Raw genomic sequence first — 22,750 nt, forward strand, 5'->3', positions numbered from 1 at the left:
ATAACTGAATTCAACTGGAAGAACAAAAGGTCACTGCATCAAGAGAATCAATGAAAAAAAAAAGATGAAGAAAGATAATCCAGCTATACTAGATCTTAAACTATATTACAAAGTGGCTATCATTAAAAATATGTGACACTGGCTAAGAGAGTAATGGATCAGTGAAAAGTATAGATTACCTCCTAGAAGCCTCAGAATCAGCCAGAGTCAGGATAAGCAAAAGTCCTTGGTCTTTAGGGGAGAAGTGAAGGAGATGGACAAAACTGCCAGAAGTTTTGCCAAGCATCCTTCCTTGATTCTAGAGTCCAGAATCTCCACACTTTTCTCCTTCTAGTCCTGAGGCCAAGTGAAATTCTCTCTGGCTTCTCTCAAGCCACCCCTAATCCTTACCTACAATTCTCTTAACCCCAAGCATTGAGCTAGCATTAGCTGTGAGAAGAGAAATTCCAAACATAAGCTAATAGTTATTATCCGATAGGTAATTAGCCTTAAATACTGGTTATCTGATTCAAGCACACCTTTTAAGAATTTCAGCCCTTTACAGATCTGTAAAACAGATTAGGCAAACAACACACAGTAATAAATGACCATAATAACCTAGTGTTTGATAAACCCACAGACTCCAGTTTTGGGGATAAAACTTCTCATTTTTCAAGAACTGCTTGGATAGGACACAAACTAAGTAAATCACCAACATATCACACCAAGATAAGGTCAAATGATACCATAAAGAAATTAAGAGTGCTTAAATTAATATTGTCAGATCTATGAATCAAGGAAGAATTAAGTACCAAAGTAAATATAGAGAATATGACAAAATGTAAAAAACAGTCATTTTGATTATACAAAATTTCAAAGTTTTTGCCCAAACAAAACCAATGCAACCAAAATTAAAAGGAAGGCAAAAAACTGGGGATTTTTTTTGCAATAAATTCTCTGATAAAGGCCCCATTTCTAAAATGTATAGAGAAATGAGCCAAATACAAATCAGTCTCTAATTGATAAATGGTCAAAGGATAGAAAGAGGCAGTTTTCAGATAAAGAAATCCAAGATATCTGTACTCATATGAAAAAAATTCTCTAAATTATTACTGATTAGAGAAACAGAAATTAAACAACTTTTAAGGTACCATTTCACATCTATCAGATTGACTAATAGGACAAAAAAAAAGAAAAATGATGGAAGTTTGAGGGGATGTGGAAAAATTGTAACAAATGCAATGTTAATAGAACTGTGAAGTGATCCAATTATTCTGTAAAATAATTTGAAACCATGGCAAGGGACTATAAAATTGCGAATACCCTCTGATCCAATAACATCATGTTTCAAATCTCAAAGATATCCAAAAAGAGGAGAAAGGACCTATTTATACAAAAATATTTATATCAACTATTTTAGTGGTAGCTAAGAATTTGAAATCAAAGAAATGTCCATCAATTGGGGCTAAACAGGTTGTGTGTATGATTGGAATTATTGTGTTGTAAGAAATGACAAGCAGGATAATTTCAGAAAAATCTAGAAAGGTTTACATGAACTGACACAAAATGAAGTGAACAGTAACAGAAGAACAATGTACACACTAAACAATAATATTGTATGATAAAGAACTGTGTGTGACTTGGATATTCTTAGCAATATAATGATCCAAAAATAACTCTGAAGAACTTATGATGAAAAATGCTATGCAACCCCAGAGAAAGAACTAAAGTTTGAATACAGATCAAAGCATACTTTAAAAAAAATAATTTAAAAAAATTTTATTTTGGTCCATATTTTCTTTTATAACATAACTAATATGGAAATATGGAAATGCATGATTACAGATGTATAATATGGATCAAATTGGTTGCATTCTCATTTGGGGGACTGGGGAAGAGGGAAAGAATCTGAAGCTCAATTTTAAAAACATGTAATTAGGGAAAATAAATTACTAAATAAAGGAAAATTGCTTGCTTTACTATGTAATTGAGGAAAATAAAACATATTTTTAAAATAAAATGATACTTTACTAGGGGGAAAAACAGAAACAAGAAAAGAATGATTCCAAAGCATCTACAGAGAAAGTATCAAAGAAAAGCACACCTTAAGTACAAATTTAACTAGAATTCTTAGAAGGGAAGAGGAAAGAATTAAAATTATTTTTATCAAATATAAAAAACAATATTTTATCAATGAGGTCACCAAAGGAAAAATTGTAAAAGAAATGAATTATGGAAGAAAAATTTTAAGAGGTTATTGATAACCTGTCACAAGAGGAAAAACACTTTGAGAAACAAACTGCCTGAAATGACAGAAAAAAAATGAAGCTAAGGACAGAGGAGCAGCAGCAGGAAGAGAAGGAGAAAGAGGAAGACAAGAGGGAAGATAAAGATTAAAAAGAATGACTCTTTGAGATATCAAAAAATATTAAAATAAAGTCAAGGGATTGAAAAGTAGAAGAAAATAAAATATCTTGTGGCAAAAACAAAAGACCTAAAAAAAATCAAATAGAGAAAACCAAAGACTAATTGGAATACTTAAAAGTAATGATAAAAATAAAGAAGTCTAAACCTTTCAAATCATAAGAATACTTCCCAGATTTCTTAGACCCAGAAGGCAAAGAAATAGGAAAAATCCTTCCACAAATATTCTAAGTAGATATGTGAACTTAATATTAGAGATAATACAATAAAAAAATTTTAAAAAGATCAAATAATTCTCATAGCTTTAGACAGATGTATTCTTAACCAAACAAGGGATACAATCTGTTACAAAAGAAGAAATAGTTAATGCTTACATGAAAAAAAAACCTTCTACACAGAAAAAAATTAATGTCCCTAGAATAGAAACTATCAAATTAGGAAAAAAATTCATATCAAACTTCTGTGATAAGGATTTGATATCCAAAATATATTTTAAAATTAATATTTAGGTATTTTTATATATGACAAATACATGTACATATTCATAACCAAAGGTTATTTCCCAAATAGATAAAGTGATCAAAGGAAAGGAACAAAAGAATTGCTGAAAAGAATTGCTAACTATTAACAATCACATGAAAGAATACTCTGAATCACCAATAATAAGAAATGCAACTCAAAATGATTATGACATTTTACTTTACATCCTAAAAATAGCCAAAGATTACAAAAGATAGGAATAGTTAGTGTTGGAAGAATTGTAGAAAAATAGACACATTGGTAGTGTACTGTTAGTGATCCTGTGAGTTGATAGCAACCATACTGAAAAGCAATTTGGAACTGCCGATGAAGCAATTTGACTCTCTGACCCAGAAATTCCATTACTGCAATTATACTCCAAGAAGTCCACTCATAAGAAAAAAGTTTCAATATATATCAAAATATTTATAGCAGCACTTTCTGTGATAGCAAAAGTTGGAAACAAAATGAATACTCATAAATTGGAGAATTAAACAAATTGTGGTTCCTGAATGTAATGGAGTATTACCATGCTGTAAGAAACTATGGATATGATGACTATGGAGGCCCAGAAGGATCTATATGAATAATTTAGAATGAAGAAAGCAGAGCCAAGAAAACAATATACACAACTTCAACAATATAAAGCAAAAAAAAAAAAAAAAACCTGCATACATACCCACAAAGTACATGTTGCAAATTTATAAAGAAACATGGCTTGAATGTTACTCCTGGGCTTATATCCCAAAGAGATTTTAAAGAAGAGAAAGAGACTTGTATGTACAAGAATGTTTGTGGCAGACCTCTTTGTAGTGGCCAGAAACTGGAAACTGAGTGGATGCCCATCAATTGGAGAATGGCTGAATAAATTGTGGTATATGAATATTATGGAATATTATTGTTCTGTAAGAAATGACCAACAGGATGATTTCAGAAAGGCCTGGAGAGACTTACATGAACTGATGCTGAGTGAAATGAGCAGGACCAGAAGATCATTATATACTTCAACAACAATACTATATGATGATCAATTCTGATGGACGCGGCCATCTTCAACAATGAGATGAACCAAATCAGATCCAATAGAGCAGTAATGAATTGAACCAGCTACATCCAGCAAAAGAACTCTGGGAGATGACTATGAACCACTACATAAAATTCCCAATCCCTCTATTTTTGTCCACTGCATTTTTTATTTCCTTCACAGGCTAACTGTACACTATTTCAAAGTCCGACTCTTTTTTGTACAGCAAAATAACTGTTTGGACATGTATACTAATATTGTATTTAATTTATACTTTAACATATTTAACATGTATTGGTCAACCTGCCATCTAGGGGAGGAGGTGAGGGGAAGGAGGGGAAAAATTGGAACAAAAGGTTTGGCAATTGTCAATGTTGTAAAATTACCCATGCATATAACTTGTAAGTAAAAAGCTATAATTAAAAAAAAGAAACATGGCTTGAGAAAATTGAGATATGAAAAGCCTCTCCACTTCAGCTCTTTGCCGAGGTGAGAAACCTACAAATTTTCAAACTTTTTCAAAATATTTTTCATCTATTAAGACTTCCTTCCTTTTCTTTTTAAAAAATACTAGATTTACAGAAAAGATTACTGGAATTAACTAAGGTCATTTAAAAACCCAAAATGTATCAATAAAAACTTATTTTAAAAACAAAAGTTTTAGAAGAGCTGCTGTGGGGAATAGAATAGTGAATGAATTAAAAGATGTAAAAGGATTACCTTACAGCATTAAAGGCCTAGTTGTGGTTGTATAACATACATTTAGAATGCACTTGACACACTTTTGTAATTGTAGCAATTTTTTGTGAAAGAATTTTGTAGTATGATCTTAATATATGTATAGATGATACTGTTTTAGACAGCCTTTAAGGTTGCATTTCATTCTCAGTAAAATGCTTTTTAAAAAAATCAATAAACAAAAGACCCAGCTGGATTTTTAAACAAAAAAGAAAGAATCCACTATCTCCTAAAAGAAATTCCAAAATGAAAGTTCTCAAGAATATTATAGCCAATTTCCAGAGCTTCCAAGTCAAAGAAAAGAAAATACTTCAAACAGCCAGAAAGAAATAATTCAAATATAGAGAACCCATAGTTTGAATCACACAGAATTCAGCAGCCACCAATATAAGGGAAAGGAGAGCTTGGAAAAATGTGATATTCTTAAGACAAAAGATATAGGCTTGTAGCCAAGAACAATCTATCCAACAAAACTATAGTGGAAAAAAATAGACCTTTAATGAAATAGGAAACTTTGAAGTATTTCTGATAAAAAGACAAAAGCTACATAAAAACTCTGAAATGCCAACACAAGAATCAAGAGAAACAAAAAGGTAGGCATGAGTGAATAATTATAAGGGACTAAATAAGAATCCACTGTATACACTCTAATAAGGGGATATGATACATGTGTCTCCTCTGAATCCTACCCATCATTAGGGGTCACAGAAAGGGTCTAATTAGACAGAAAACCTAGGAGTGGTTCTGTTAGGCCTTAGGTAGGGTAAATAAGAGGAAAGTTAAGGAAAATTATTTCACATAATCAGGGTGGATAGACATCTATACAAACAAGAAGGAGGAAGTAAGGGCAATAGCTGACACTTTAACCTCACACTCTCTGAACTGGTTGTCAAAGAAAAGAAAATACTTCAAACAGCCAGAAAGAAATAATTCAAATATAGAGAACCCATAGTTTGAATCACACAGAATTCAGCAGCCACCAATATAAGGGAAAGGAGAGCTTGGAAAAATGTGATATTCTTAAGACAAAAGATATAGGCTTGTAGCCAAGAACAATCTATCCAACAAAACTATAGTGGAAAAAAATAGACCTTTAATGAAATAGGAAACTTTGAAGTATTTCTGATAAAAAGACAAAAGCTACATAAAAACTCTGAAATGCCAACACAAGAATCAAGAGAAACAAAAAGGTAGGCATGAGTGAATAATTATAAGGGACTAAATAAGAATCCACTGTATACACTCTAATAAGGGGATATGATACATGTGTCTCCTCTGAATCCTACCCATCATTAGGGGTCACAGAAAGGGTCTAATTAGACAGAAAACCTAGGAGTGGTTCTGTTAGGCCTTAGGTAGGGTAAATAAGAGGAAAGTTAAGGAAAATTATTTCACATAATCAGGGTGGATAGACATCTATACAAACAAGAAGGAGGAAGTAAGGGCAATAGCTGACACTTTAACCTCACACTCTCTGAACTGGTTGTCAAAGAAAGAAAAAATACATACACACAAAAACCACAGAGTATATAAAATACTCAACAGGGAAATTGGAAGGAAAGGATAGAAGAGAAAGGGCAATTAGAGGAAAGATAGAATAAGGAAGGAAACAAATACAGATGTACAAAAATAACATAGTTTTCTTTTCTTTTCTTTCTGGACATGGCAAAGAATTGAATACTGAGAGGATGCCCCTTATCTTAGTAACGGCTGAACTACATAGATCAATGTGAAAATATTCTCTTTATTGATATAGAAAGTCTGCCTTACATAAATTTAAGGAGAAAACATGTCCTTTATGGAAAAAAAAAGAAAGTATGAATGTGGGCAGAAAGATGAAAGGTGAAAACAGAAAATAGGAAAAGCAACTAAAAAATGAAGAAGGGGAAGTTAAGACAGGGAAAATAATTTAGAACCAGAAAAGCTGTTTAGAAAACCAGGTAAACTAGTCCAGTGGAAATAGGCCAGGCTAGAGACTTCAGGAAATGGTTCAAGAAAAGTATAAGGATCAAGGGAAAGGAAGGTATGAGACAGAAACACGAAAATAGGTCTGATTATGAAAGAAGCCTGGAAATCAGGCAAGCTTACTAAAAGAGATACAAGAGACAGGCCTGACAGGAAGATCCAGGCTGAGCTGAGGGCTTGATTAACACTCATGATGTTGTGGAGAAGACCTGAAAGATAAAGGTAGCCCAATATCAATGGGATGAGCTAAGATGGAGAGGCAGGAGAAATAGAAGGGACAAATGTTTAACAGAGGGGCTTAGATGGTGCTTGTTAAGAGGAGTTTCTCCACTACTTAACTTACCGATCCCCAGTCCCAAGATAACTCGGCCCGTCAACAACGTTTCCTTATTCTGCGCCACTGACAGCACCACGGAGCCAGCAGTGAAGAGTGCACTGGCCAGCAGGATGGCGGCGCGGCGGCCAAATACGCCGTTCAGGGCCCCGCCGGCCAGCGCCGAGAGGGCAGCCGCCCCCACGGTTCCAGACACCAGCAATTCCTGCCACAGCGTATCCAGGCTGAGCTGCCGCTTCAGCAGCAGCATAGCCCCCGACACCACTCCCGTGTCATAGCCAAACAGGAAGCCTCCCAGGGCTGAGAAGACCGACACTACGTAGACGAAGGAAGGGGTCTCATCCTGCTGGAATTGCCGACGCGCAGCCCGCTCCAGATCCCCGCTGCTGCCCAGGTAGGTGCCGGAGCCAGGGCCGGGGCCACCACTCCCCTGCAGGCTGCAGAATGACTCGGTGGCAGCGATGAGGCTCTGTTCCCCAGAGACGCTGGCCGAGTCTGGATCCTGTTGCTTCCTCCGCCTCTCGCCCATGAGGCTGCTCAGGCTCCGCAGGGTGTACTCCACATTCTCGTTTCCCTTGCGGCTCATAGGGGAGCCTTCGCCTTCCCCTGGGAGAGAGAAAAAGGACCTTCCGAGCCAGGTAGGTACAGCAGGTTGAGGAGCCTTGGGCAAAGCGGGGCCTCAGCGGCTGCTGCTGCTGCTGCTGCTGCTCCTGTTGCTGCTGCTGCTGGGGGGCTGCTGCTGCTGCTCCTTCCCTCCTTTTCCTTCCCGTTCCAGGAGCTCAGCGGGAGCTCGAGGTACTTGATGCTGCTCCTGCCTTCCTTTTTCTTCTCTTTTCCTACTGCAGCTTCACTGACACTTAAGCTAGAAGATGCTGCCAGCTAAGGTCCTACTGAAGCCGCAGGGCTAGAATACAAGAGAGGCTGGAATCTGAGCTGTTCTCGCACTCCTAGAAAAAGACTCCCTCCAAGCTAGGAATCTGGCGCAGCTGGACTGAAACGGGAGGCGGAGCCCCACTGGTCACATGTGGCAGTGGCAGTAGTTGGGAATGTTTGAGCTCTTCTGCCTTGGCTTAAAAGCTGCCTTCTTACTGGGAGCCCCCAGCTCCTGTTAGGTAGGGCAAGTCGTGGGGATGCTGGAGTTGCCCCTGGAGATTTAGATGTACTTTATATTGACGTTCAATCCCTCTGGGAAATTAGCGATAGCTTGTTGGGCTGCTGGATCAAAGGGAACTTCTCTGTGCTCAGCTCTTCTCAAGTATTACTAACATGAGCCCTTTGGGGATAACCAGACTTTGATTTGGAATTGGGGATTGTTTTTTGGTACAATCTTAGGGCCTCGTTGTAATTAAATGGAGCAAGTTTCCAAAAGAAATTCTAGTTACATTGTTCATAATCAGGTAGAAGAAAACTTCAAATCTCCCCCTCATCTACTTGGCCAGGTATCCTAGTGTGGAAAGGGTCTAAGGAAAAATGCTGATAGGTTTTGTTTTTATTTTTGCTAAGCTAAGTGTTAATATCCCTTTTTAAAAGATGAATTAGCTGCGTAATTTGGGTAATTTACTGTGAATTATACAAATTGAGGTGGAGGAAACTGGCCAATGCGGGTACAATCCTAGAAACGTGCTGTTTCTTGCAGACTTTTGTGAGTGTATGGTGAACCTGCTTTTGGAAATACATGATGAAGTGTAACAGTAGGGCCTTGTCTTGATTCAGAGCACAGCAAAGATGTTCTGTTAATATTTCCTTTCATTCCTTCATTTAGGTGCATATGCATTCTTCCTGACCTTGTAGCCTTCTCATTCTGGAAGAGCACTAATCCCCTAAAAACTCCTTTTTCTGAATGGTAAGTTCTTTTTAGACCATCTTAGAGCACTCTTGGTAAGAACCTATGGAATCTCTTATTTCAATTTCTCCTTCACATGCTAATGACAAATGTGTTCATTTGAGATTGTTAGTCATAGTGGAGAATCTGTCAGTCAGTATTTATTATATATTTACTATATACCAGGTTTTGTACTAAACATTTAGAGAGCTAGACTGTATCATTTCTTTCTATTCTACTATCTGATTGGTCTCCCATACATTAACCTTTCAATATACAAAAACAATGAACAAATTATTGTATGTGAAAATGTGAACTTCTATTCTGGATGATTTGTTCCCTTTTCACTACGTACAGGTTTTTTTGTTTTCTTTTTTGATTGGCTTTTTGTGCATAAAGTAACTTTGAACTTACTCTAGCCTATGTGTATACTAGCTGATCAATTCTCCTGACCATAAATAGCTTTATCTCCTCAAGTTTTTAGATGAATTCTTGAGGGGTGATTAGGTGCTTTTAATGTTATCATCTCAAGCATCTATTCTGGTATATTTATCAATATCAACCCCAAGTGACTGCTGCTCTAAGATCATTTGACAGTGCCAGTTAGTATTTCCTCAATGTTAATCAGTTGGAAGCTTCTTGATATTGTTGAAAAGCCATTAACATCAATTGTAAAGTCCAGACTAACTCTCTGGAAGGCCTCAGGATCAGTCAGAGTCCTTGGTCTTTAGGGGGAGAAGTGAAGGAGGCAGGCAACCTGCAACTTGGCTTGCCAAAGTATCCTGGATTCTAGAGTCCGGACTCTCCAGCCTCTCTCCTTCTCATCTCCTGACCTCTCTCCCTCAGCCCTCCAATCCTTGCCTACAATTACTTCACTACCACACATTCAGCAAGCATCAATGGTGAGGAGAGCCATCACATTTCCATATCATCTAAGTATATGCTTATAGAACCATTATCTCACTTTGAATAGGTAATTAGCCTTAAGTGCTCTGCTGTCTGATTCAAGTATACCTTTTCAGAGTTTTCAGCCCTCTACAATCAATTAGTTTTTAGAAAAATATATTTACTGAGAAAATGTAAGAGAATAGATATATTAAAAAATCCCCTCTATACTGGAGTATAATTTCCTGTCTACTACTTTTGTCTCTGAGGAGAATGCATTCAAATTAAAAGTGGTAGCTATAATCATTCTTTTAACTACTGAGTTCCTTTCTGGATGTAACATAATTGATGACTGAGTTGCTCCCTTGATTTCATGAAATGGTTTCTTGGCTGCCAGTCTAAATCTGCTGTTGGTGGGCCAAGCAAGTCATTCACTGAAGCTAGCATATTCTCCAAGCTGAGCAACAATAAGATAAGTAAAAATGAAAAATGACTATGTCTGATGAAGTAAAGGCAGCAACACAGCTGATTTCTCCAACATTCTCCTCTAAATTACTTTAAAATAATGCTTCAAATTAAATTTTAGAGCAGCAGAACCAACAAAAGGTAAAACTAAGATATTTTCTAGTCTAAAAAAATTTAGGAGGTTGGCAAGAGAAATAGCAACAGTTTCAGCAATCAGAATTTAATGTTAAAAATCAAGAAATAGGCTGGAAGATGAGCAACAGCACTAAAAGAAGCTGACCAAAGAAGATTACTATGATAACAGGAAAGATCAAAACAAACCCAGAAAAAGACAACAAAGTCAAAACTGCTATATCCAAAGCCTCAAAGAAAAATGTGAATTGTTCTCAGATCCAAAAAGAAGGCTTAGAAGCACTCAAAAAGAATTTTTGAATTCAAATAAGAGAAAAAAAGAGAAATGAAAGTGATATGAGAAAATTATGAAAAAAGAGTCAACAGTTGGGTAAAAGAGGCACACACAAAAATACTAAAATAATAATAATAATGATGATGATGATAGCTTAAAAAAACCAGAACAAGGCAAATAGTAAAAAAGGCATAAAAGCTCCTTAAAAAGCATAATTGGTCAAATAGGAAAGGAAGTAAAAAAAAATTCACTGATTAAAGGCATTCCTTAAAAAGTAAAATTAGTCAAATGGAAAGAGAGGTACAAATGCTCACTGAAAAAAATAATGCCTTAAAACTTAGAATTGGTCAAGTGGAAATTAATGACTTTATGAGACATCAAGAAACAATGAAACAAAATAAAGAAACAATATGAAATAGCTCATTGGAAAAACAACTTATGTGGAAAATATATCCAGAAGAGATAATTTAAGAATTATTGAAATATCTGAAAGCCATGACCAAATAATAAAGGGCCTAGACACCATTTTTCTTTTTTTTTTAATTTTTATTTTCTCCAATTACATGTAAAACAATTTTACATTTGTTTTTAAAACTTTGGGTTCTAAATTTTCTCCTTCTTTCTTCCTTTCCCTCAACTGAGAAGACACATGAGAAGTTATGCAAAACATTTCCATAAAAGTCGTTTTGTGGAAAAGCAAAACAGATTCCCCCTATCAAAATAAAAAACCCTCAAGAAAAAAGTTTTTTAAAATATGCTTCAGTTGTATCCAGACATAATTAGTTTTTTTTTTTCTGGGTATGGATAGCATTTTTCATCTTAAATCCTTCAGGGTAGTCTTGGATCATTATATTGCTGAGAATAGCAAAGTCATTCACCACTAATCATCCACATCTTGGTACATAGCACATTTCACTTTACTTGAGTTCATGGAGGATTTTTCAGGTTTTTCTGAGAGCATCCTGCTCATCATTTCATATAGAACAGTAATATTCCATCATAATCACATACCACAATTTATTCAACCATTCACCAATTGATGGGCATCCTCTCTATTTCCAATTCTTTGCCCTGAGAAAAGAGCTGCTATAAATATTTTTTGTACATATAGGTCCTTTACCTTTTTTTTTCATCTCTTTTGGGATTCATTCCTAGTGATGGTATATTAAATCAAACATATGCATGATTTTATGGACTTTGGGCATAGTTCATATCTTTTTGATTATCAATTGGGGAATGATTCTTATTTTTTACAAATTTGACTTAGTTCTCTATATATTTGAGAAAGGAAGCAAGCCTTCATCAGAGAAACTTAGTTCAAAATTCTTTTCACAATTACTATTACTAAATGTATTCCCCCCATTTATTCTATTCTCTCTCTTCTTTTTTCCCTGTCCCTCCTCAAAAGTATTTTGCTTCTGACTACCCTCACCCAGTATGCCCTCTCTTCTAACACCTTCCCCCTTCTCAATTCTCCTTTCCCTACTACTTTCCTGTGGGATAAAATAGATTTTTATATTCATGCATGCTATTTTCTCTTTGAACTAGTTCTAATGAGAGTAAAGTTCACTCACTCCCCTTCACCTCATCCCCTCCACTGTAAAAGCTTCTTTTTTTTTAGCCTCTTTTATGGCAGATAATTTATATCATTCCATTTCTTTCATTCCCTCTCTCCTAGTACATTCCTCTATCACCCCTTAATTTGATTTTTAAAGATATTATCCTTTCATAGTCAATTCACGTCTCTGCCCTCTGTCTATATATACTCCTTTTAACTGCCATAATAATGAGAAAGTTCTTATGAGTTGTAAGCGTCATTGAGTCCTTTATGATTAACCTTTCCTGATTACCTCCTATATTTGAAAATCAAATTTTCTATTCAACTCTGTTCTTTTCATCATTAATGTTTGGAAGTCCTCTATTTCATTGACTAGTAATGAAGGATTAAACTTATTTTTGCTAAGTAAATTTTTCTTGGTTGTAATTCTAGGAATATCATATTCCAAGCCCTCTGATCCTTTACTGCAGAAATTGCTAAATCTTGTGTTATCCTGACTGTGGCTCCACTATACTTGAATTGTTTCTTTATAGATGTTTGCAATATTTTCTCCTTGACTAGGAGTTCTGGAATTTGACTATATAATATTCCTGGTAGTTTTCATTTTAGGATCTCTTTCAGGAGATGATCAGTGGATTCTTTCCATTTTTATTTTATAGTGTAGTTCTAGAATATCCTTGATAATTTCTTGAAAGATTATATCTAGGTTGGGTTTTTTTTTAATTGTGGCTTTCAGGTAATCAGTAATTTTAAAATTATTACTCCTGGATCTATTTTTCAGGTTAGTTGATATTCTGCAAGGGAAAGGAGTTAGGATTCCAACCAGAAATCACATACCTAACCATAATTCTTCAAGAGGGAGGGAATGGATATTTAATGAAATAAGAGACTTTCAAGCATTCCTGATGAAAAGTCTAGAACTGAATAGAAAATCTGACTTTCAAATACTAAAGAGAAAAATAAAAAGATAAACAAGAAAGAAAAATCATAAGAGATTCATTACAGTTGATCATACTTGTAACTTCTGAAAACTTTCTCATTATGAGGGTAGTTAGAAGTAGTATACATAGACAGAAGGCATGGGAATGAGTGGAACATGATGGGATGATATCTAAAATAATAAAATATATTATGAAAAAGAGGAATGCACTGGGAGAAATGGAAAGAGGAAGGTATAATGTGATAAATTATTTCACATAAAAGAGGCATGAAAGAGCTTTTATAGTGGAGGGCAAGATGGGAGAGGTGGGAAAGTATGCTTGAACCTTACTGTGGCTCAAAGAAGGAATAACACACATATATTCAGTTTAATTATAGAAATCTATCTTACCCTACAAGACAGTCAGAAGGGGGAGGAATAAAATAAGGAAGTGTCTGAAAAAAAGAGGGAGGATTAGGGGAGATAGTAGTCAGAAGCAAAACATTTTTAAGGATGGACAAGGTGAACAGAGAGAGGGTAGAGAATGAAGAATGACTGATCTGGGCCTTCACCAAAATGTAGGCTTTGGAAAGACCTCAGTGATATGTGTTCTCAAAAGAGCTTAAAAAAGCAAAGGGAAGGAATGTTGATGATAGCAGGGATAAAAAGGCACTACTCAACTTCAATTCAGGGCACCAAACATTTTGTGAAAGAGGTAAGAGATGACCCATTACTTTTTAGGTCGTATCAAGTCCTAAATTAAATCAAATCTGTAAGTGGAGGAATAAAGTATATTTAATTTGGAAAAATGGTAGTAAACCTGCTATCCTGAGGGATGTTCCAACAGGAGATTCATAGGAAAGGCTTCCATACTTTTAGGAGAAAAGGAAGAAGTAACATGAGGTAGCAAGGCCTGATTATGAGACCCTAGTCACTTTTTGGAATCTGGGCTGGAATTTTCACTCATTCTGGTTCATCTTCATATTCTTCATCATGTAAACTTGTCACGGATCTCAACAAATAGAATAGAGATATTAGGAACTAAGACCTAGCTCAAGAGAGATCTTTTTACAAGGTAAGATACCAGAGTGGGGACTTAAGGTGTGGTTCAGCTCAAATCTAGAGTAAACATCTGTGAGGAGGAGTGCAGCATTATTACTAGAATTCAGACGTTATTATGATTATTAAGAATAGTGGCAGGTGATATGCAATATTATTTGATATTATTCCTGTCATTATCTAATAGAATTCTTTGATCTATACAAGGTAAGACTAAGTCTTTCCTTTTTTACTTTCTTTTACAAAGGAAAAAAATCATAAAATGCTAGGATAAAATAGCACAGAGAGGATGTGGGGGTGCAGGGGAGAAGCTAAATTTTCACTGATGCCCCATATTTTGCTGTGTCTCCTACTCTCTGTTTCAGGAAAAAAGTAGGGTCTTTGAATTTGAGGAGTCAAAGGGGAAATGACATAAAACAAGAGCAGAAGAAAGACAAGCAGAGTGAATAGCATGTAGAGACATGTATAGCTCCATTCTTGGGCTGGTTGCTGAATCCTGTTACTCTTCTCCATGATATATCTGGGGTCACAAGATCATGCTAGTGACCAGGCCAACACTGAGAATAGGAAAGCACCAGCATGCCAGATTATAATAGATACACCACTTTCTAAGCTCTCATGCCATTGCAATGATTGAAGATGGCCCGTTCTAAAAGAATGCATTAAACAACCTGTGGTAATGCATCCTTTGGACTGGTCAAAGGAAGGCACAAAGTGTATATATCCTAGTATTCTTAGGTCCAGATTAAACCTTCATATGAGAGATTTCTGAAACCTAGTAAAGCAGTGAGTTTGCAGCTTGCAGCAGACATTTATTTATTTATTTTAGTATGCATTAGCCAATTGTTTTTAAGTATTATTTATTTAAATATTGACTCTAAACTAGGAGTTCAGATGCTGTATGCAACATCTTAGCATATATGTCTTTCATTCTGAGATTCTGAAAGGAGACAATTCCATTTCGCTAAGGTCACATAAATGCTCAGAATAAAATGATATATTGAAAAGGAAATGGGGTTAGTTATTGGGAAGGGAGTATGGCGTTTTAGAACTAAGTTTTCATTTGCAGATCATAAAATTATACATCTTCATACAAGGAGTAACATTACTATATTGTAAGAGTCAGAATTGAGGGATAGAATATCTCCACTTCCTTGGGTAACTAAAAAACGTATAACATTTAGTCAATACTTTTCCCCCAAGAAGACATATTCAAAATTTCCAGGTGTGTGTGTGTGTGTGTGTGTGTGTAAGTATCCTTCAATAGGAGAAGCTACCTGGAGACAGGAAAATATGTGTTCAAAATCCAGCCTCAGATATTTGCTGGCTATGAGTCTAGGCAGTAAGTTAAGCTTTGTTTGCCTCTGTTTCCTCAATGGAAAAATAAAGATAATAATAGTACCTGCCAGGCAGGATTGTAGTGAGGTTCAAATGAAATAATATTTGTAAAGCACTTGGTACAGTATTTGGTTTATAGTAGGAACTATACAAATGCCTATTCCTCCCTTCTCTTCCCCAACCGGATGATTAAACCTATAGGCTATCTATAGGTGTTTAAACCTATTAAATTAAGCAGTAGAAAGAAGAAAGTGGAAGAAAGGAAATGAAATAATTGGATCTACAGAGAAAGTCAGGTTAAATCTACAAATATTTAAGTACCTATTAAATGCCAGGCACTATGCTAAGCACTGGCAATACAAAGAAAAGCAATTAAAAGTCACTGTTCTCTAAGATCTCTAAGAATTCGGTCTCCTGGGGGAGACAATATGCAAAAAAACAAACAACCACAAACAAAAACTTTGAATAAACAATACATATCAAGGATAAATTGGAGATTTATATCTTTGATATAAGTTCATTTTAAAGGAAACTCTTTAGAAGAGATTTACCAATATGTTTCTATCTTGGTTTATAGACTTCTTAAAAATTCTGTTTTATTAATATTCATTATTAAAAAAACAATTTAGGGATTAATTTGGTTCTGAGAATACATGTTTTCTTACTTAACCTCTTTATATCTTATAATTTTCATTTATAAAATGAAGAAATTGAATTATATCATCTTTGAAGCTCTTTTCTAGCTCTTAGTCTATGATCTATGACTTCTGAGGTTCTTTTCATTTCAATAGTATATTTATTTTGGTCATGCTAGAATTTATGAGAGGTGATTTAATTCAACCTCTTCACATATCTTGAATAGGATGGGAATTTAGTGACCATGTAGTTTAAACCAATCCTGAACAAAAATGTACTCTATCTGACAAGAGGTCATTCATTTTTTTTTTCTTTTAAGGAGATTAGTTCTGCTATAAAGTAGCCAATTCCATTTTTTGATAACACTAATTGTTAGAAAGTCTAGCAAGAACATATCTAACATATATAGAACTGCTTGCCATCTAGGGGAGGGGGTGGAGGGAGGGAGGGGAAAAATCGGAACAGAAGCGAGTGCAAGGGATAATGTTGTAAAAAAATTACCCTGGCATGGATTCTGTCAATATAAAGTTATTATAAAATAAAATAAAATATATAAAAATTTTAAAAAAGAAAGTCTAGCAAGCTTAAATTCATCTCTTTGCATTTCCCATTCATTGTTCTCATCTCTGCCCTACACAGAATAAATCTTTTCTCTGAAAGCCCCGCAAAATACATGAAGATAGCAGAAATTGGAGTTTAAAATGAGGAGAAGGAATTTACTTCTTTCTACTTACATTCAGGTTTAGCACTCCACTTTCTAATTCTGAAGACTCCATACAAAGGCAAAGTAATCTATCTGCTCTAAGAAGCATTTGTAGCCCTTGAAAACTATAAGACATATCCTAACTTTCATTTCTCCTGATTAGTTGTGTTTTCAGAGTTAGTCTGGCTATATCTCCCCTTAATAATTCTAAAAGTATCCCTGAGGTGGAATCAGGGGTAATTTGCTAATGCCATTACTTCTAGCTGAAATGCCCACACTATGCTTCCTGCCCACACTATGGGTTAGAAATAATTTGCTCAGAAGGCCTTAAGTAAGTAGAAAGGAGCATTTTCTAAGATGATAAAGAATAGTTGGCACACAACATTCCCCTAAAACTTTGTGTTCCGCTTTCCTTAAAATACCTACAGAATCCAGGAAAAAGAGCATTCAAGCTTAGAGCACATGTGACAAAAAAAAAAAAAAAAATTCAAAGCACCTGTTTTCTAGATAGAAGCCTATTTTCTGGGTCTTGTTTAACTTCTTCAATGTTCTTCTTAGTCATAGTGTATTCTCTTAGCTAGGCTCTATATAGAATGAGTCTAGACTTTCCTTGACTCATGTTGATGCAAATATTGCCACCAAAAGGAGATTCTGTTTAGGGATATCTTGTTCATGAAGCAATGAGATCAATATTACTGATCAAAGAATACATGGCAAGAGAGTAACGTATATGAAGCCTGGAAAGGCAGGAGAGTCCGAGTTACAAAGTGGGAAAAGACTTGTAAAACAAAGACCAGTCAGCAACCAGTAAAACAAAGACTATGACTATTGTCATAGCCCAGGAATGAGGCGATGAGGGCCAGCACCAGTGGATGGCAGTGTCAGAGAAGAAAAAAGAATATTTTGAGAGATGTTGCAAAGATGAAATCTTTTTTGCTTTAGCAACAGATTGATATGGGGATAAAAGAGAGTAAGATTTTAAGGATGACACTTAGACTGCGAGCCTGAGAGATTGGGAGGAGAATAATGCCTTCTATACTAATATAGAAAGTAGAAGAAGGAGGAAGATTTAGAAAGAAGACAATGGATATGTCGAGTTTGTGTACTGGAGATCCAGCTCAAGAGATCTGAAAGGACGTTGGAAATATGAGACTAGAAGTCAGCAAAGAGGTTAGGATGTGGCAGAGTAGATTTGAAAATCAATAGCAAAATTAAGCTTATAGATACTAATAAGATTACTAGACAAAGTAGACCAGAAGGAAGCTAAGTAACTGTGAAGAGAGCACTATCAGATGAATTATGGAGTTAGAAGCTGGGTTTTAATAAGTTAGGAAGACAGAAAACAGAGATACCTATTGTAGATGATCTTTGTCTAAAGGAATGTCATTCAAGCTGCCTGGGACCATTTTAGAAATAAAATGAACACTCTCGTTTGCTTAGGAAAAAATATGAATATTTATGACCCATATAGTACATGCTGGGCAAATAGCTGGCCACCAATATTTTGGGGGTGCAAAGTCCATACTTCTCATATTTTCTAATATCTATACAAGGTTCAGTAATATAGCAAGTGGCAGTATATAAATGTTTAGGAAATCAGCAAATTAAAAATTAATAAAACATTGCAAAAATCATCTCAAAAGGAACTTATTTTACTTTTAAGGAAACACACTGGGAAAAGAAACAGATTACTATAGAGTTAGAGTTTAAAATAATAGAAAATGCCAGTTTTTCCTAATGTTTTTGGATTCTCCAATAATGAATGTTTCAGAGAATCTCTCCAATATCTCCCATACACTTCAAAGAGACCAATATTTATCTTAAATGAGAACTTATATGTAGCCCCATAGAAAGTCATTCAGTATTTAGAAGCGGAGTCATTGGGACACTTACAATATAGTCCCAGAGATTAGTAGTAATCCTGCACAAATAATCTAACAATAGGTGAGTAAATTGTGCCCCCTATCAAGTAAATTGAGATGAATGGATATTCATCTTGATCATCTCTAAACCAAAGATTGTTTGCCAGTTTTACAAAGTCTGCCTGATCCAGACAGTGGCTTAGAAATAGACATTTCAAATAATGACTTTTCATACTGTGTCTCATGAACTAATAACATTGTTAGGTGGTCTGAATATTCTATAAGCTCAGGACTACTGTCCTGCCTTTCTAAACTATCAGCTAATATCATCAACTAGCTAGCATTGTCATGGAGGAATATAAATCCTCAGATCATAGAAGAACAAGGATTATTTAATTCATTACCAGATTAATGCATTTCTCTAAGAAAACTGAGGGGATGGTTACATATGTAATCAGATAACAATGTCATCACTTAACCATGAATGCATACTTTGTATATAATTACATGTATTAATGTATCTGTTCAATGTTGTTTGCTCCTATTTTATTTTTTTCTCTTAAACATTTATTTACTCTGTATTAACATCATGCATGTACTGCATAGACTGTATAGTTTGTTGATTATTATTGTTAACAAATGAATCTTGCTTTTTTCTACAGACTACTAATGCTATTATTATTTGAATGTAAACAGCAAAGGTTACATAACTAGATCTGGCTGCTTGTAAGGGGGTGAGTGGGAAGCTAAGTAACTTAAGCCCTGAGAAATGTGTTTCTTCTCAACTCAAAAAAAGAAGAGGCTATCATGAGGATCAGAATTTGAGAGAAGTAGTTTCTCCTCACTGTCCCCTCTCCCACTACTCTGTCTACAATATTACTTTAAATATTTTTGGAGAAAGAAGATTGTTAATTACTGGATTTGAATTGTGTAGTACAATTTTTTTTTCCCTATGGGCATTCAAAAAGAAAAATGTAGAACATCAAGTCATTACATCTCAAATCTAAGATTTGAGAACTGTGGGTTTTGCCAAACATTTCAGTAGATTTACTGAGCACAGAAAATATTAAAACTGGGGGAGAATGTAAGGGTAGGACTCCATCATTATCCTTCCTTAGGTATGCAGGAAGATTTGTATTTCTATATCTAGCATTTGAATAAATCAGTAAAAAACAGAGTGAACAGAAAAAACAGAGTCCTGCATCATCTTCAATCAATCACTGAAATACTTGATCCAACCCTAAAGAATTGGTAGAAAAAAGGAAGGAACTATTTCAGAACCAGAGACAGGAATTCTGGGAATCTTGGTTTGAGAAATTAGAATACGCATGGACTTTTATTTGTATAAGTTCTATTAGAAAAAAAGATAAGCTTAGGTTTTGATAGAAAAGAGAGATTTGAGGATAGCCATCAATTCTACAAGAATATTGAAACAAGATTCAGGCTGTAGGAAGTCTTGTAAAGAGATTTACTTTTCCCCCAGCTTTCCTTCCTAATCCCTCTCTGTCCACAATAATTTGCTATGTTGTTACCCAAACATTTCTAGCAAACTGTGTTTTGCTTCAACCACAAAGAGACAAGAAGAAATAATGAGAGACAGATAAAATGTAAATATTTTAGAGACAGATAAATGTAAATTAATGAGAAATAAATACAAATGTAAATTTAGGCAGAGAATCTAACCTTTACTTACATTTTCCTATAGGTTCCAAGTGATGATGACTGAACTCAAAATTTTTGTTTAAGATAAGCTCTCTAGAGCTGAAGAGGAGGGACAAAATGCGCTATATGAGACATTACATTAACATCCTAGGCTTCAGACAAATTATTATAACAGGTGTTAAACATTAAAAAAAAATCCTAGAACTTTAATGATTTAGGCAACTCAGAAATAAAAGATCTAAAATAACTAGGAATCTATTCTCCAAGAAATACAGAAAGCTACTTATTCAATCAAAATTTAATTTAAAATGGTTTAAATGTAAAAGTTTTGATGTAGAGAAGTAAAAGAAAAAAAAAGAGATCATAGAACCATAGATTTAAACTTAGGAAAAACTTTCAGCCACATAGAGTCATATGCTCATTTAGACTGAGTTTTAAACAGGACTTTTAGGGTCATTTACAGATGAAATTAACACTTCAAAGTAGACTTTCCCAAGATCACAATGGTAGTTAGAATTTGATTGATTTAAGATTGAAAAAGGCACGGAACATATATATATATAGATATATAGATATATATACAGATATAGATATCTATATATGTATAATATACAACAAGGCTATATATTGTTACCTTAGTTTATTCAGTTTGTATGCAAAGTTCATCAAGCAAAATATCAGCCTAGACGAATCAAAAGCTGAAGTTAAAAGTGCTGGGAGAAATATCAACAATCTCAAATATTTATACAATATCACTCTGACTGCAGAAAAAGAAGATTTAAGTAGCCTCTTGATGAGAACGAGAGAGGCAAGTGTAAGAGACGACTTGAAAGCTTAGCATCAAAAAGGATCTTGGAAACAGGTTCTATCATTTCCTGGCAAATAAGAGGGGAAATGGAAGCAGTGTTATATTTTATGTGGGTCAAAGATCACTGTAGATACTATCTATAACCATGAAATTTAAAAAAATTCTTGCTCTTTGGAAGGAAAGGTATGGCAAATCTAAACAGCATGCTTAAGAGTAGAGATATAACCTTGTCATATAATCAAAGCTGTGGTTTTTGGCTGTGTTTTTTTTTTTTTTCAGGAGCAATGTGTGACTGTGAGAATTGAACTACAATTCAAATTATGGTACTGGAGAAGGAAGGAATTCAAATCAGTTAATACTTAAGGAAATTAATTTATGCTATTCACTGGAAGATCAAAAATTGAAACTTAAGCTTAAATATTTTGGCCACGTAATGAGATTAGACTCACTAGAAAAGATTCTGATGTTGAAAGAGATTGATGGCAAAAAGAAAAAGGAATGGCAGAGGATGAGATGGCTAGATAGTATCATGGAAACAATGAACATGAACTTGGACTGACTTCAAGAGACAGTGAAGGACAGAAGGGCCTGAAATGCTATGATCTATGAGGTAACGAAGAAGCTGATATGATTGGATAACAACAACAACAATAACAACCTCTGATTTGAAATCATGGTAATAAAGTATCCTAATTTATTTCTACTGTATTAAAACATCTGCTAATAGATGCAGATCTTTGTTAGAAGGGAGATGAAGTACAAGTTTTTATTATCTAACACAGGCTTTTATAATTCAAAATTTTAAAAGATCATAAAAAATTTAAAGGATAGAAAAATGGATAAGGAAGATTTTAATACAATGATGAAATCAAAGATGGATTAAATCCTTTTCCTTACAATAACTAATAAAAATCAAAAACACATAAGATAGTTTTCAGATATATGTATACAATGAAATGTCATAGACAAATGAATAATATAAAGCCTATTTATAGACAATTTCACTTTTTATTCATCTCAGTTGAATGAGATAAGATTACATTTTCATTTGGTAAGTACAGGCAAATTTGAGTATACCAGTGGAGATAAAAATAATACACTGAGACAATGAATATCTTAAAAGCTTTTTCAAGATATAAATTATAAGGGACTAGATTGGAAATTTTAAAGTTCTGTTGTTTTATGACACAGTAGCAGTAAATTTTTCAATTATATTTCTTGATTTCTTTCACTATTTCTCTTCATATAATATTCCGTAAGACTTATTGTTGAAATGAATCTAAATTAGAGGTAAGTGCATTGGTATAACTCCAAGTCTTAAAATGCAAAGGCAAAAAAAAAAAAAAAAGAATTTTGGGAAAATTACAGGCACTAGAACACCTACACAAAGCAACTGAATGTCAAAAATTCTCCAGAAAACGAAAGGTTATATATATATATATATATATATATATATATATATATTACATATATATTTTATTACACTTTTTTATTTTCAAAATATATACATGAATATTTTCAGCATTCAGCCTTATAAAATCTTATGTGTTGATATATATGTATATATGTATATATTACATATGTATATGTTTGTGTGAAAGTCATAGGTGAGGATCAATATAGAAGCCTTTTTTGAAAGGCTTA

At 34.5% G+C, this 22,750-nt stretch overlaps 1 protein-coding gene and 1 long non-coding RNA gene across 2 annotated transcripts in view; one reads left to right on the forward strand and one right to left on the reverse strand.

Moving 5' to 3' along the window:
- Positions 1-7,997, reverse strand: part of SLC2A13 (solute carrier family 2 member 13) — a 141,902-nt gene extending 133,905 nt beyond the window's left edge. Inside the window, exon 1 of the mRNA XM_052000189.1 lies at positions 6,993-7,997. Coding sequence (XP_051856149.1) covers positions 6,993-7,569 — 577 coding nt within the window. The 5' untranslated portion in view covers positions 7,570-7,997. The remainder of the gene's footprint in view (positions 1-6,992) is intronic.
- Positions 7,289-21,926, forward strand: LOC127563984 (uncharacterized). Its single transcript, XR_007954163.1, has 3 exons — positions 7,289-7,377; positions 8,746-8,826; positions 21,386-21,926. It is a non-coding gene; the product is annotated as an uncharacterized LOC127563984 (long non-coding RNA).
- The last annotated feature ends 824 nt before the right edge of the window (positions 21,927-22,750 follow it).

The sequence above is a fragment of the Antechinus flavipes genome, chromosome 5, assembly GCF_016432865.1.
Source record: "Antechinus flavipes isolate AdamAnt ecotype Samford, QLD, Australia chromosome 5, AdamAnt_v2, whole genome shotgun sequence".
Classification (NCBI taxonomy): Eukaryota; Metazoa; Chordata; class Mammalia; order Dasyuromorphia; family Dasyuridae; genus Antechinus; species Antechinus flavipes.